This window comes from Lycorma delicatula, chromosome 2 (assembly GCF_047948215.1).
Source record: "Lycorma delicatula isolate Av1 chromosome 2, ASM4794821v1, whole genome shotgun sequence".
NCBI lineage: Eukaryota > Metazoa > Arthropoda > Insecta > Hemiptera > Fulgoridae > Lycorma > Lycorma delicatula.
This window is the reverse complement of record NC_134456.1, coordinates 17,705,904-17,718,713: the sequence shown is the minus strand read 5'-3', so window position 1 is coordinate 17,718,713 and position 12,810 is coordinate 17,705,904. Positions and strand designations below refer to the sequence as shown.

At 32.2% G+C, this 12,810-nt stretch overlaps 1 protein-coding gene across 2 annotated transcripts in view; it reads right to left on the bottom strand.

Annotated features, from left to right (window-relative positions):
* The window catches only part of LOC142320509 (uncharacterized), a 238,609-nt gene that overhangs the window by 130,836 nt on the left and 94,963 nt on the right, over positions 1-12,810 (bottom strand). For both annotated transcript variants that reach the window (XM_075358372.1, XM_075358373.1), the window contains exons 5-7: positions 11,484-11,591; positions 9,043-9,264; positions 1,272-1,460 (exon numbers count right to left, since the gene is read on the bottom strand). In XM_075358372.1, the coding sequence (XP_075214487.1) occupies positions 1,272-1,460; positions 9,043-9,264; positions 11,484-11,591 (519 nt within the window). The remainder of the gene's footprint in view (positions 1-1,271; positions 1,461-9,042; positions 9,265-11,483; positions 11,592-12,810) is intronic.

Below are 12,810 nucleotides of genomic sequence, written 5' to 3'. Positions count from 1 at the left end.
GTCAAAACATTCTTATAATAATGTCAGTTCATTTTGTACTTTCTAGAACTCATTCTTCTAAAGTTACCTCCACTGGCATCAAAAACACAACAAGCATAGCATTTAATTCAGACTCAATTTGATAAGCTTTTTTCATTATTGATGATGATAATGATTTCTAGAGCATTGAATGTTGTTTTAACTCAGGATCATATCTGAAAATCTAGATTTCATCACAAGTGATGATTTTTTTTTTAATTTGGGTCAGCATCAAGTTGCTGCAGCATGTTTTTAAAATTTCATTGCTGTATCTTTTTACTCTGGAATGACAACCCTGGGGACGATATTGAATTGGTACAAACGTTTTTTCTATGTCGAGATTCTCATGCATCCCACATGACATCTTTGTCAATGTTCACAGTTTCAGCTGTTATTCAGACAATGAATCGGCAGTCTTCTCGAACAATCTGGCTAATTTTTGCTACATTTCCTTTAGTTCTTGAAGTGGAAGACCATCCAAGGCCAATCGATCATTTTTCACATTCTAACATCTTTCACTGAATAATTTTTTCCACTCAAATAAATGACACGCATAGCGTTTCTCTTAAAATCTCATTGACCATTTCAAAACATTCTGTTGTGTTTTGTTCAATTTTACTACAATTTTCAATTTTAGATTTTGCCTTACTTTTAAACTCAGTATTATTCTAGCACAGAACAGAAAACAAAAGCATTAAACGACTCATAATCAACTGAATAGCTGAGAGTGTTTACGTATGTTTGTTTTATCAGTTCCGACACGTCCAAGATCTCTGCCAATGAGCTTATAATCAGTTTTTAGTGATTTCTCAAGAGGTAGAAATACATTCTTATTAAACAGACACACTTAATATAAAACTATTACATTTTCTGTAAAGTTTTGTTTCATTCTCAATAAAATTAAAGAGAATATTAAATAATGAAATAAATTTAAAAACATTGTTAAAGATATTTCATTTAATAAAGTATTTTATTCTGTATATAAATGTAATTCTTTCAACTTTTTTAAGGTATAAGAAGTAATAGTTTTGTGGCATATTAATTTTACAACAACTTTTACACTTCTTTAAACTATACAGAACTAATAATAAAATAACGAAGGACAGTTACAACTAATCATTTATGCATATTAACATAATCTGCAACAATTATTTGTTAATCATAAATATTCTATAAAAATGAATAACAGAGAAATTTTGTAGTTTCATACATGTTTTTGTTTTTAATACATAACTAAATAAAATTAAGCTTACTACATCTCCTTTATCGCCAGGCTCTCCTTTTGGACCAACACTTAAACCCTTTGGACGAGTAAATGGTAAAACTGCTGGACTGCCAGGTGGTCCACGTTCACCCTTGTGTCCTTTGTCTCCTTTTTGTCCTTCATAACCTATACCCATATTACCTTTTTCACCTGACATTCCTTGAGGTCCTCGAGGTCCCTAAAAAAAAAAATTAATTATTAATAAAATAAAGTCTAATAAGTTTAATAAGTTGTTTAACCATTTAATAATAAAAATTAATACTGTTCATAAAATAAATTTAAAAAAAATATATTATTTATATTATATAATTAATAATTCAAACAAATAAATAGGACAAAATAAATTAAATATTAAAACTTATTTCAGCAAATTTTATTGACAGGTATTTTGCTGCTACACACAAAACAGCAATATCTGACTACACTATAACAATTTTTTTTCTTTTCAATCTGGGCATTTTCTATGTACAATATCATTCCATCTTAAACTCTGTATAATTATAATGAAAAAAGTGAGGTATAAATTTGTACCTCACAGCATTTCACTAAGTGAGACACTAACTGGCGCTTAAAAAAAAAGGCAGTTCAGTGAATGAGATATAAATGGGATCTTATAATTTCAATACACTGTTTTATTTTGTGTGTCTTTTGTGTGTCTATAACACAAAAGAAAAATCATCGCTCAACTTTTGATTTTATTTGTTACTTTGTAAAAAATAATTCAAAAACAACTTTGACATGGAAAAAATAAAATATTTCTAATGAAAGTAGCAGTTTTTAAAAATATTAAAAGAAATTTATGTATACTATTTACAAATCTTTTTATCTACATTTATTTTTGAGATAACAGAAATATAATTATTTAAGAAAAAAACAGTCCAGATACATACATACAGCTCAATCCGACTCTGGATCTTAACTTTTTTGCCAAACTAAATAACAAAAGTACTCAACAAATAAAATTTATTTTGTAAAAATGAGCTATTGTTTTATAAAAATAATGTTAAGATTTGTAATTTTTTAGAAATAGCTGAGTAACTTTTGAACGAGGCAATGCACAAAGAAGCTAAGTTGTCTTAGCCAAAATCTGCTTCACAGAAACTGCTTTGTAAGCAGATGCAATGTCCTGATGAAGAATGAAAAATTTTTCCACAGTTCAGGTAGTTTTTCTCACATTTCTGTCAAAACTTCCTTATAATAATGCTACATCACTGTTGTACCTTCTTAAACACATTCTTAAAAAGTATGCCCTTCAACGTAAAATAAACATAAAAATACAATGAGTATATGTTTTGAGTCTGGACTTGATTGACAAGTCGTTTTCATTCTTGGTGATGACAATGTTTTCCATTACTGACTGTCGTTTCATCTCGGAATATACTGAAAGATGTAGATTTTATAACAAGTATGATTGTTTGAAAAAAATTGGTGTTGGTGCGAAGTTGCTTTAGCATGTCAGTACAAATTTCCTAGCAATGTTCTTTTTGCTTCAGTGTGAAAATCCTATGGACCATATTGGCAAAAACCTTTGTCATGTTCAGTTCCTTAGGAAATATTTTCCACATAATCTTTATCAAAGTTCAGTATCTTCAGTATCATTTGATACTGAGTCAGATGTCTCTCAAGCAATCTGAATAATTTTTTGTACATTCTTTTTTGGTTCTTCCAAATTCCACATTCCAAACTTCCATATTCTGACATCCTTCATTGAATTTTTTGCCGTTCAAACTAGTGGACTAAACACGCAGGCCTCAGAAAGAGTTTGAAAATATACCATTGGCGTTTGTTTAATTTTACTGAAAATTGCATCATTCAACGCTTAAACTCAGTATATTCTGGCACACAACAGAAAAACCAAAACTGAACTAAATGATGACTCTCACAATCAACTGAAAAATCAACAGTGTTGATCTCTGTCATGCAGGTTTTTCTGCCCATGATTTCTGCCGAAGAGTATGCAATCAGTTCTCACTGCTTTCTCTAAGAAGTAGGAACATAATCTTATTATTTAATAATTTCACCAAATATAATATATATTTTTTTTTTTTGTCTTCAGTCATTTGACTGGTTTGATGCAGCTCTCCAAGATTCCCTATCTAGTGCTAGTCGTTTCATTTCAGTATACCCTCTACATCCTACATCCCTAACAATTTGTTTTACATATTCCAAACGTGGCCTGCCTACACAATTTTTCCCTTCTACCTGTCCTTCCAAAATTAAAGCTACTATTACAGGATGCCTTAGTATGTGGCCTATAAGTCTGTCTCTTCTTTTAAGTATATTTTTCCAAATGCTTCTTTCTTCATCTATTTGCCGCAATACCTCCTCATTTGTCACTTTATCCACCCATCTGATTTTTAACATTCTCCTATAGCACCACATTTCAAAAGCTTCTAACCTTTTCTTCTCAGATACTCCGATCGTCCAAGTTTCACTTCCATATAAAGCGACACTCCAAACATACACTTTCAAAAATCTTTTCCTGACATTTAAATTAATTTTTGATGTAAACAACTTATATTTCTTACTGAAGGCTCGTTTAGCTTGTGCTATTCGGCATTTTATATCGCTCCTGCTTCGTCCATCTTTAGTAATTCTACTTCCCAAATAACAAAATTCTTCTACCTCCATAATCTTTTCTCCTCCTATTTTCACATTCAGTGGTCCATCTTTGTTATTTCTACTACATTTCATTACTTTTGTTTTGTTCTTGTTTATTTTCATGCGATAGTTTTTGCGTAGGACTTCATCTATGCCGTTCATTGTTTCTTCTAAATCCTTTTTACTCTCGGCTAGAATTACTATATCATCAGCAAATCATAGCATCTTTATCTTTTCACCTTGTACTATTACTCCGAATCTAAATTGTCCTTTAACATTATTAACTGCTAGTTCCATGTAAAGATTAAAAAGTAACGGCAATAGGGAACATCCTTGTCGGACTCCCTTTCTTATTAGGGCTTCTTTCTTATGTTCTTCAATTGTTATTGTTGCTGTTTGGTTCCTGTACATGTTAGCAATTGTTCTTCTATCTCTGTATTTGAACCCTAATTTTTTTAAAATGCTGAACATTTTATTCCGATCTACGTTATCGAATGCCTTTTCTAGGTCTATAAACGCCAAGTATGTTGGTTTGTTTTTCTTTAATCTTCCTTCTACTATTAATCTGAGGCCTAAAATTGCTTCCCTTGTCCCTATACTTTTCCTGAAACCAAATTGGTCTTCTCCTAACACTTCTTCCACTCTCCTCTCAATTCTTCTGTATAAAATTCTTGTTTAAAACACGAGATATGTGCCAAACTTGAACAGGATTCTTTTGGTGACACATTTAAAATATTGAGGAATAAATTTGGAAGGGCACTTCCCAAGCTATCTAAAGATTAGTTGAGGGAGTCCCTTCGAGAGCTTCTTCCTGTGGCTACCAGCTGTAGAAGGAGGGAAATGGTAGCAGTGGAGATTTACCATGGAAGAATTGGACTATGCACAATCTAAACTTAAACTATGCAAGAGTTCGAGGCCAGATGGCATTCCAGCGGATATTCTTAGAATTTTTGCCGGGGCGTCACCTTTGGCAATTTAGGCTTATAATTTGGCTCTCTTGAGGGGGACTACCCCGGGGAGCTGGAAAGCGCCCTGCTTGGTGAAGATTTGGAAGGAGGGAGTGGGTTTCATTCCATCTCCCTCATTAACACTGTACGAAAAGTGTTTGAGACACTAGCTAGAAGACCGGAATTAGAGTTGGAGAGTCGAGGAGGCCTTTCAGAAAACCAATAAGGCTTTAGAAAAGGGAAATCTACAATTGAAACAGTTAGAAGGATTATGGAGATCTCTAACGAAGCAGCAACCGGATCTAGAAACACCAGGAGAATTCCTACCGTTGTCACGTTAGATATTAAGAATGTATTTAACTGTATCACTTGGACCTCTATTATTGACTAACTGAATTAGAAGAGGGTGACTCCCTACCTGATCAGAACGATACAAGAATACTTGACAGGTAGAGAGTTGAAAATTGTCTCTATGGAAGGAGAGGAGGGCGAAGATTTGAAGGTGGCCAGAGATAAGTTAATGGGCAAATAGCAAGAAAGATGGGACAGTGATTGCATGGGCAGATGGATACATCACTTAATTCTGTGCATCAGGACCTGGTTAAACAGGGGGCACAGGCAGGTGGACTTTTGGACAACCCAGTGGCTAATGGTACATTATTTAACTGTATCACTTGGACCTCTATTATTGACTAACTGAATTAGAAGAGGGTGACTCCCTACCTGATCAGAACGATACAAGAATACTTGACAGGTAGAGAGTTGAAAATTGTCTCTATGGAAGGAGAGGAGGGCGAAGATTTGAAGGTGGCCAGAGATAAGTTAATGGGCAAATAGCAAGAAAGATGGGACAGTGATTGCATGGGCAGATGGATACATCACTTAATTCTGTGCATCAGGACCTGGTTAAACAGGGGGCACAGGCAGGTGGACTTTTGGACAACCCAGTGGCTAATGGTACATGGGTCATTCAATGTCTACCTCCACACGAAGAGAAGGAGGGAGATCCCTAGGTGTCTGTATTGTGAGGATGATGACAATGTGGTTCACACATTTTTAAGGTGCTCTAGATGGAGGTCAGAATACCCATTCCAGTCAGAATTACTCCCAGAGGAGATTATGGTTAACATATGCTCAGTTCGGAAGAAGGTTGGAACCGTTGTAGTAGTTGATTTAGAAGAGTGTTAACGAAAAAGTTGGAAGAAGAATAAAAACGGATCTGAGAACAGGAAGTAAGTCCAAGGGAGATAATGGAAGGCCAGCCTTTAAGGGTGGGCAGCAGAGGAGTCCAACAGGATCACCATTCCTGGATGCCCCCGGAAGACACTGAAAGCTGTCACCCTTAGGACGATGCTGGGAGTTCCTGAAGACATGCATGGTGATGGTGATGATGGCTTATATGGTGATGGTGCTACCATCACCATATGGTGTAGGGGGATGGTTTTTAATGGGTCCCTGCATAGGTGGGAAATCCCACATACCTGTAGTACGGGCTGCTGGGCATGTGGTAGCAGATTTTTCCTCCTCCAACGTAAAAAAAGGTCCAGTAACTGCATTTGTCTCATCTTCTTTATCATCAGAGTTCTTCCTTACTTTTCACTTGAGATACATTTATTCAAAAAAGTTCTGTCCCCTTTAATTTTGTCATAAAGTTTGAACATGTCATTTGGCAATTATATTTTATTAAAATTAACTGTTTCACTATCTGTTCTTCTAGTCTCCCCCTTTCTGCATTCCAAATATCGTTTGTTATCAAAAAACTCTTTCAACTGGAGCAGAAGTTCCTGGTAAACACAAGCAAAACACTACCAATTTAAACATATTTGTATATGCTGTGCTGTTTTGTTCAAGAGCATCAAAAATTAACTGCCATTTCTGTACAGTAGTAATTGGTTGTTTCCTTCTTTTTCTATCCAATGGCATTTGAGTTTTTCAATGGTAAGATTTACAGAAGTTCTTTCATCAAACAGCTCATCAGAGTTTACAAAATTATCATTAATAATGTTTACAGCATTACTTGTGTTTTCTAGTTGTGGTCAATCAAGTGAACCTTTTGAACTTATCCATGAAAATTTATTTAGTCTATCAAAGCTACTTTCCCATTCTTCTAAATAAGAGATGGCAGATGCGTAAAAAGACGAAACATTACTCAAAAACATTTCCTCACTAATCATACCATCTTTTTTTTAATTTTGATAGTAACTGTTTTATTAGTAACCATTTTATAGAAAATGGTATAAAAAGTAATGATTGTCTTTCTCTAAGTTTAGAAAGCAAATCAGCGTAAGCAGTTACTTGCTTATGCAGCTGAAATCTTATCACTTTCCAGACTAACGCAGTTTTGTGGAACAACTGTAAGGATCCATGCAAAAACGTCAAATAAATTTCATTTTGTGTATTTTAAAAAAAAGAAGTAAAAAAGTTTTATATTTATTAGTTCCATCTGATTCCAAGTAATAAAACTTCAGAACATTGAATGACTTCAAAATCCATTCCACAGATGGCAGCAAGCACAAAAATCTACTTCGGCTCTGCGACAGGAGTTGTTTGTATTTTACAACTACAAGCTCATAAACTCTTTAAAAGAAGTCATGTGTGTTGTATAAATATGGAAATATTTATACAATTTTACAATGAGTACTTCAATGTCAATTGCTAGTTCTCCACATGTTTAATTTACATTATTATTAACAATAAGAGCCGAGCAGCCTACCCCTATTATCTGCCTTTCTAGGTTTGTTTGTAATTTTTTGAACAAGTTTTTTTGTTGACGGTATCAAAAAAAGATACCCTCCAAAACTTAGAATTTGTATTATCTGCACAGAAGTAAATAACTTTACTTGGTAATAAGTGCTTTTTTATTACACTCATCAAATATTCAATGGCCATTTCAAATGTTTCACCTGCAAGTTCACTAAATTCTAGCAGTTCCCTTGAACTCAGTCTTTCTTAATACTGTACCTAACCACAATAGATATCATTTTTCTTTTCCTTTTTCTATTAGAATTTTTCCATGTTATAGTTAGAAAATTTGCATTCTCAATATCTTAAAGTATATTTTGCTGAATAAAAGGGGCAATAACATTATAAATAATCACCTAAAATTTTCATTGCTGATGAAAATTTATCTACAAAGGTTTTTTTAATAATCTTAGACGTAGAGTCCGGGGTTTTAAAGCTAAGATCATGTTTTGCAGAAGGAAATAAAAATGCTGCTTCTTTAGCGGCAATATCTAAATTACTTGTAGTTGGAAGGTTTTTGTCCTTCAAGAATTTGACCAAATTATTTCTTGTAGTGGCAGTGACAGCTTTTTGTGTTTATCAGTTCCTGCATGATCTTCAGTGTTTCCGCGACCCCAATGAAATATTGAAAACACTGCATAACAAATGCAACCTGACACTCTTTCACTGTAACTTAAAACTTGTTTCAAAAATTTGAACTCATTTCTTAGTTTATCATTGAATGTACAGTTCCTTTTACCCATAGCAAAACTAACTGCGCAAGAAGTTAGTTTGTAGTTGAATACAACTCACAACTGATACATGAGCTACAAGACAAATCTAACCTCAACAAGCCACTTGGCAGGTATCTTATTGGTATCACATCACAGGCTCGACTAGTTTGGCTGGCAGGCAGGCATAAATTAGTGCGAGTCACAGTTCTTTATATTGCAGCAAACTGCCATAACAACAGTAACCAAATCGAGTCTAACCTAAAGAAAAGTAAATATAATCAAGGCAATTTTAAATTGGTCACATGTTCTAAGTATATTATATTTATGTTATGCCTGTAGATTAAGAACTGCAGAGATGTTTTTAAAACTGAAAATTTTACAACAGCTAACATTTTCGTGCACGAGTATTGAAAAAGCGGACTGTCCATGGTATTCGCAGATGCTAGGAAAGCCTATATATAACTAGCACAGTTCTTAAGATAGACACCAAATTTAAAAGGTAAAATAACACAACAATCTATCATTTACTTTATTTAAAGAATAATATTTGAAAATAGTAGTCAAGTTTATTTTTATTTCATTTATTTACAATGAACTTCAGTAATTAATAGTTAGTTATAAAACTACTGTTTCCATAATCTTACTTATTTTTTATATTTTACTTATCTTGAAAAAGCATAATTTTACTTATTTGGATTATCAAAACTGCCTTTTCATATCTAGAATATAAAATTAATTTACAAAATATATAACTCACATTACTACCAATTTCTCCTTTTCTTCCAGGAGGACCAGCATCTCCAACAGGACCAGGATTTCCAGTTGGTCCAAGAACACAATCTATTCCAGGTTCACCCTTTTGACCTTTTGGATAAATACCAGAATATGCTGGTTCACCCTTAAATCCTTTTTCTCCAGGAATCCCAGGATAACCTCTAGGACCTGGATCACCTCTTCCACCAGGAAATCCTGGAGCACCCTATAAAAAACAATATGTATTTTTAATTTAACACCATTTATTTCTAAATTTATAATAATTTTTTTTAATTAGAAAGAAGAGAGACCTACATCTGATATATAATTCAAAATCTAAAACACTTTCTTCAGAGTTGTTAGCAAAAAAAAATGCATTAAATAATCAAACTAAAAATTATCATTTTTATGATTTTTTTTCTAATGAAACTAGAAAAATACACAGAATACACCTTTCTTAAAGTTGTGAAACATTATGTAACTCTTTACTTCTGCTACTTACAGATCAATATTCAGTGGACTTCATCACTACTACAACAGTAATTGAAATTTTCCTTTACTTCTATTAATGAAGCACTGCCACTACTACTGAATTTATTAGAATTAAAATAAATTCTTTTGAAAAGTAACACTTATGAATACAAGTACTTTTGTTTTTAAAAGACCTATGAATTACTTGATACGAAAAACTTGAGTTTACACCATGCTAAACACTGTTCCTTTAATATTAATTCTTGAAATTTTCAGTTAATTCAAAGAAAGGAATTACTGTAAATTAAAGTTACTCTATTTTTCACTTAAGTGTTCAATAATTTAAATGTCTTGTTTTGACTAGTTATTAAAAATTTTGGATTTTGCTCATATTTATTCATGTGCAATCTCTGCTAAAAGAATAGTCTCTTATTCTTAAAAAATTTCAGTGTCCACCTCTACTTATTTAGATAATGGAACGTTTTATTTATAATTTAAGGCAATACTTCGGCTTACAAGAAGTGACCTTGTTATGCTTTAATAATATTTTTAAATAATAATTAAAAGGTTTTTTTAAACTGAACTTTCTGTATCATTCACTGTTAACATAAGTATGCATTCAAATAACTTTCATTAATATCTACTGAATTGTATAGCAAAAATGGTTTATTAGATAAATATAATCCTTTTATCTACTTTTCCATCTAATCCCCACAAACTTCTCTGCACTTGCCCCATCTTTTAAGAGTCTTCTTATCCCCTCAGTGATACCACTCCAAAGATGGTTAACATGACCTTATCAGCTGATGGCTGCGTTTTGAATTTCTTACGAACTCAGGGCGATTCAGGGAATTTCTAGTGTACACATTGATGCTCAGACTCTAGCTCAAAATTATGTATCCAAGTTTCATCACAGGTTAAAATCCTTTCCAAAAATGTGTCACCTTCATTACTGAAAATATTTTTAAGTTCGGTGCAAATGCAAAATCTCTTGGCTTTGTGATGAACAGTAAGCTCTCTGGGAGCCCACTTTGCACAAGTCTTACAATAGTTCAATTTGTTTTGAATGATGGAATGAGTTGTGCCAATACTTACTCGACATTTTTCAGCAATTTGTTCAACTGTAAGTCATCGTTCTATTTGGATAAGTAAATCAATACAAGAATCTAACGCTAAGGTTAACACTGTTACCAGACACCTGAAGCGGTGTTCATTGGTCACACTTTTGCGACCACTTCTAAACTTTTCCACCCATGCGTAAAAACTTGCACGGTTCATGCAACTTCTACCGTATTGTTTGTTCATCCAAGAGAATATTTCTGACAATTGTATACTTTCCGGAAGTAAAAATCAAATCACAGAACACTGTTCTTCATATGTACTTTCTTTGAGCAGACATGCCGTTGTAACTAAGATTTTAGAGGTTATGTTTACATAAATATTAATTTGTTCTCATGATTTCCCTTGATCCAGTCAGGCAAATACAGGGCTAGTTCCTTTTGCTATTTATTTATTTAAAAATAAAAGGATATTACAAATCTTATTTTTTTCATTTCAGAAATTTTAATATACAAAATAACTCATGCAGAATAACTTGTAAGCAAGAGGAGTCTGTATTTTACCAAATAAAGTGGAAGTGAAAACAAATAATACGAGGAAAGAACTGAGACTGGGTTTTTTAAACATAAAAAATGCTTTCTTTTAACCAGTAATCTCACATTCTTGAAATCATACTATAATATTTTTATTATAATAATTTTTTATAATAAAAATAATTATATATTATAACAATTTTTATTATAAATTTTGCATAGCAAATTTCAATATTTATTCAGGTTAAAATATTGTGATATCAAAGGTTAGTATAAAAATATAAATCTGAAAAAATAACTGCATAAATTAAAATAAGCAAATTCTATATTAAGACAATAAATAACTGAACATTTTTGAAATTGATGGAAAAGGATTACATACATCAGTTCCATTACATCCATCTAAACCTGGAGTCCCAGGATATCCAGGAGGTCCAGCTGCACCTGGAATGCCATTTATACCAGGAAACCCTGGCATACCCATTTTCCCCTGAAAAACATTAACTGATTATTATATAATAATATTTTTAAAGCTAATTAATTAAAAAACATATTTATAATAAAAATAGTTTCATAATAGATAATCATAACTTTACTGAATTGACCATCATATCCATTTACAGTTTAGAGTATTAACCTGCTCACTATCACGATCCTCTGATAACTCTTCTTGCTAGAAGGATGTATTTCAAAAGTTTTTTATTTTTATTTTTAGAAATACTTCTACCAGCATGTTCTTCACATTCTTTACTGTGGCTTGTTTTCAAAAAAACAAACAGTAAATATTTGCAAACCTTACATTATTTTATATTAAGTTTAAACAATTAATGCCTTTATATTCAATTTTAATCACTCTTACATTAATTACATCTTTGCAACACTAATCAATGTTAATATATAGTAAATAAAATCTTCATACTTTAAAATAAATTTTCAATAAAAATTTTTAAAGGTGTAGTAATTTGTTCAACTCGTTTTAAAGCCCACAATTACAAATCCAGTAAACCCTAAATTTGCTTTAAGATAATGTAACATAAAATTCATAACATAATTTAGATTAAATTTTATAAGAAACAATAGGCCTAGCTTTATCCAATAGGGAAACTGCTGCTAGTTAGGTTTTTGTTCTATCTCCAGATAGGAAATAATGAGTTCTTGTTAATTGTTATAGGCACAACGGATAGTTATGCCATAATATTCCAATAAGAAATAGTGGCCTTGCTGGCAACTAAAAAATACGGCTGTAGATGGAATCAGGATGTTAGCTGACCCATCCACCATGTCACTCATTCTAGTAGAGCACATAGATAAAAATAACAAAAGGAGTATAAAGAAGCCATCATATTGCATATTGAAACTGGTTCAGTCAGGGAACTTAAGTTCATTATATAATTTATAATGTCTTTATAGTTTTATATTGTACCATTAATTCTTATATTCTTCTACGTAAATAACTGTTTCCTTTCATTAAACTTTTGTTTTACACAAAAGAAAAAAGAAAAGATGAACAAAATCAGAAGTCTGGCAACTCTCATTTTATATTTTAATATTAAAAAATACAAATCAATAAAATAAACTTAGATCGAAGAATTATATCATCAAGCAATATGAGGACCATTTGAAAAGTTCTTGGCCTGATAATAACAAACAAAATTTTTTCAGAATCTTTTTTTATTTTTCAATGTAGTCACCTTGCAATTCAACATATT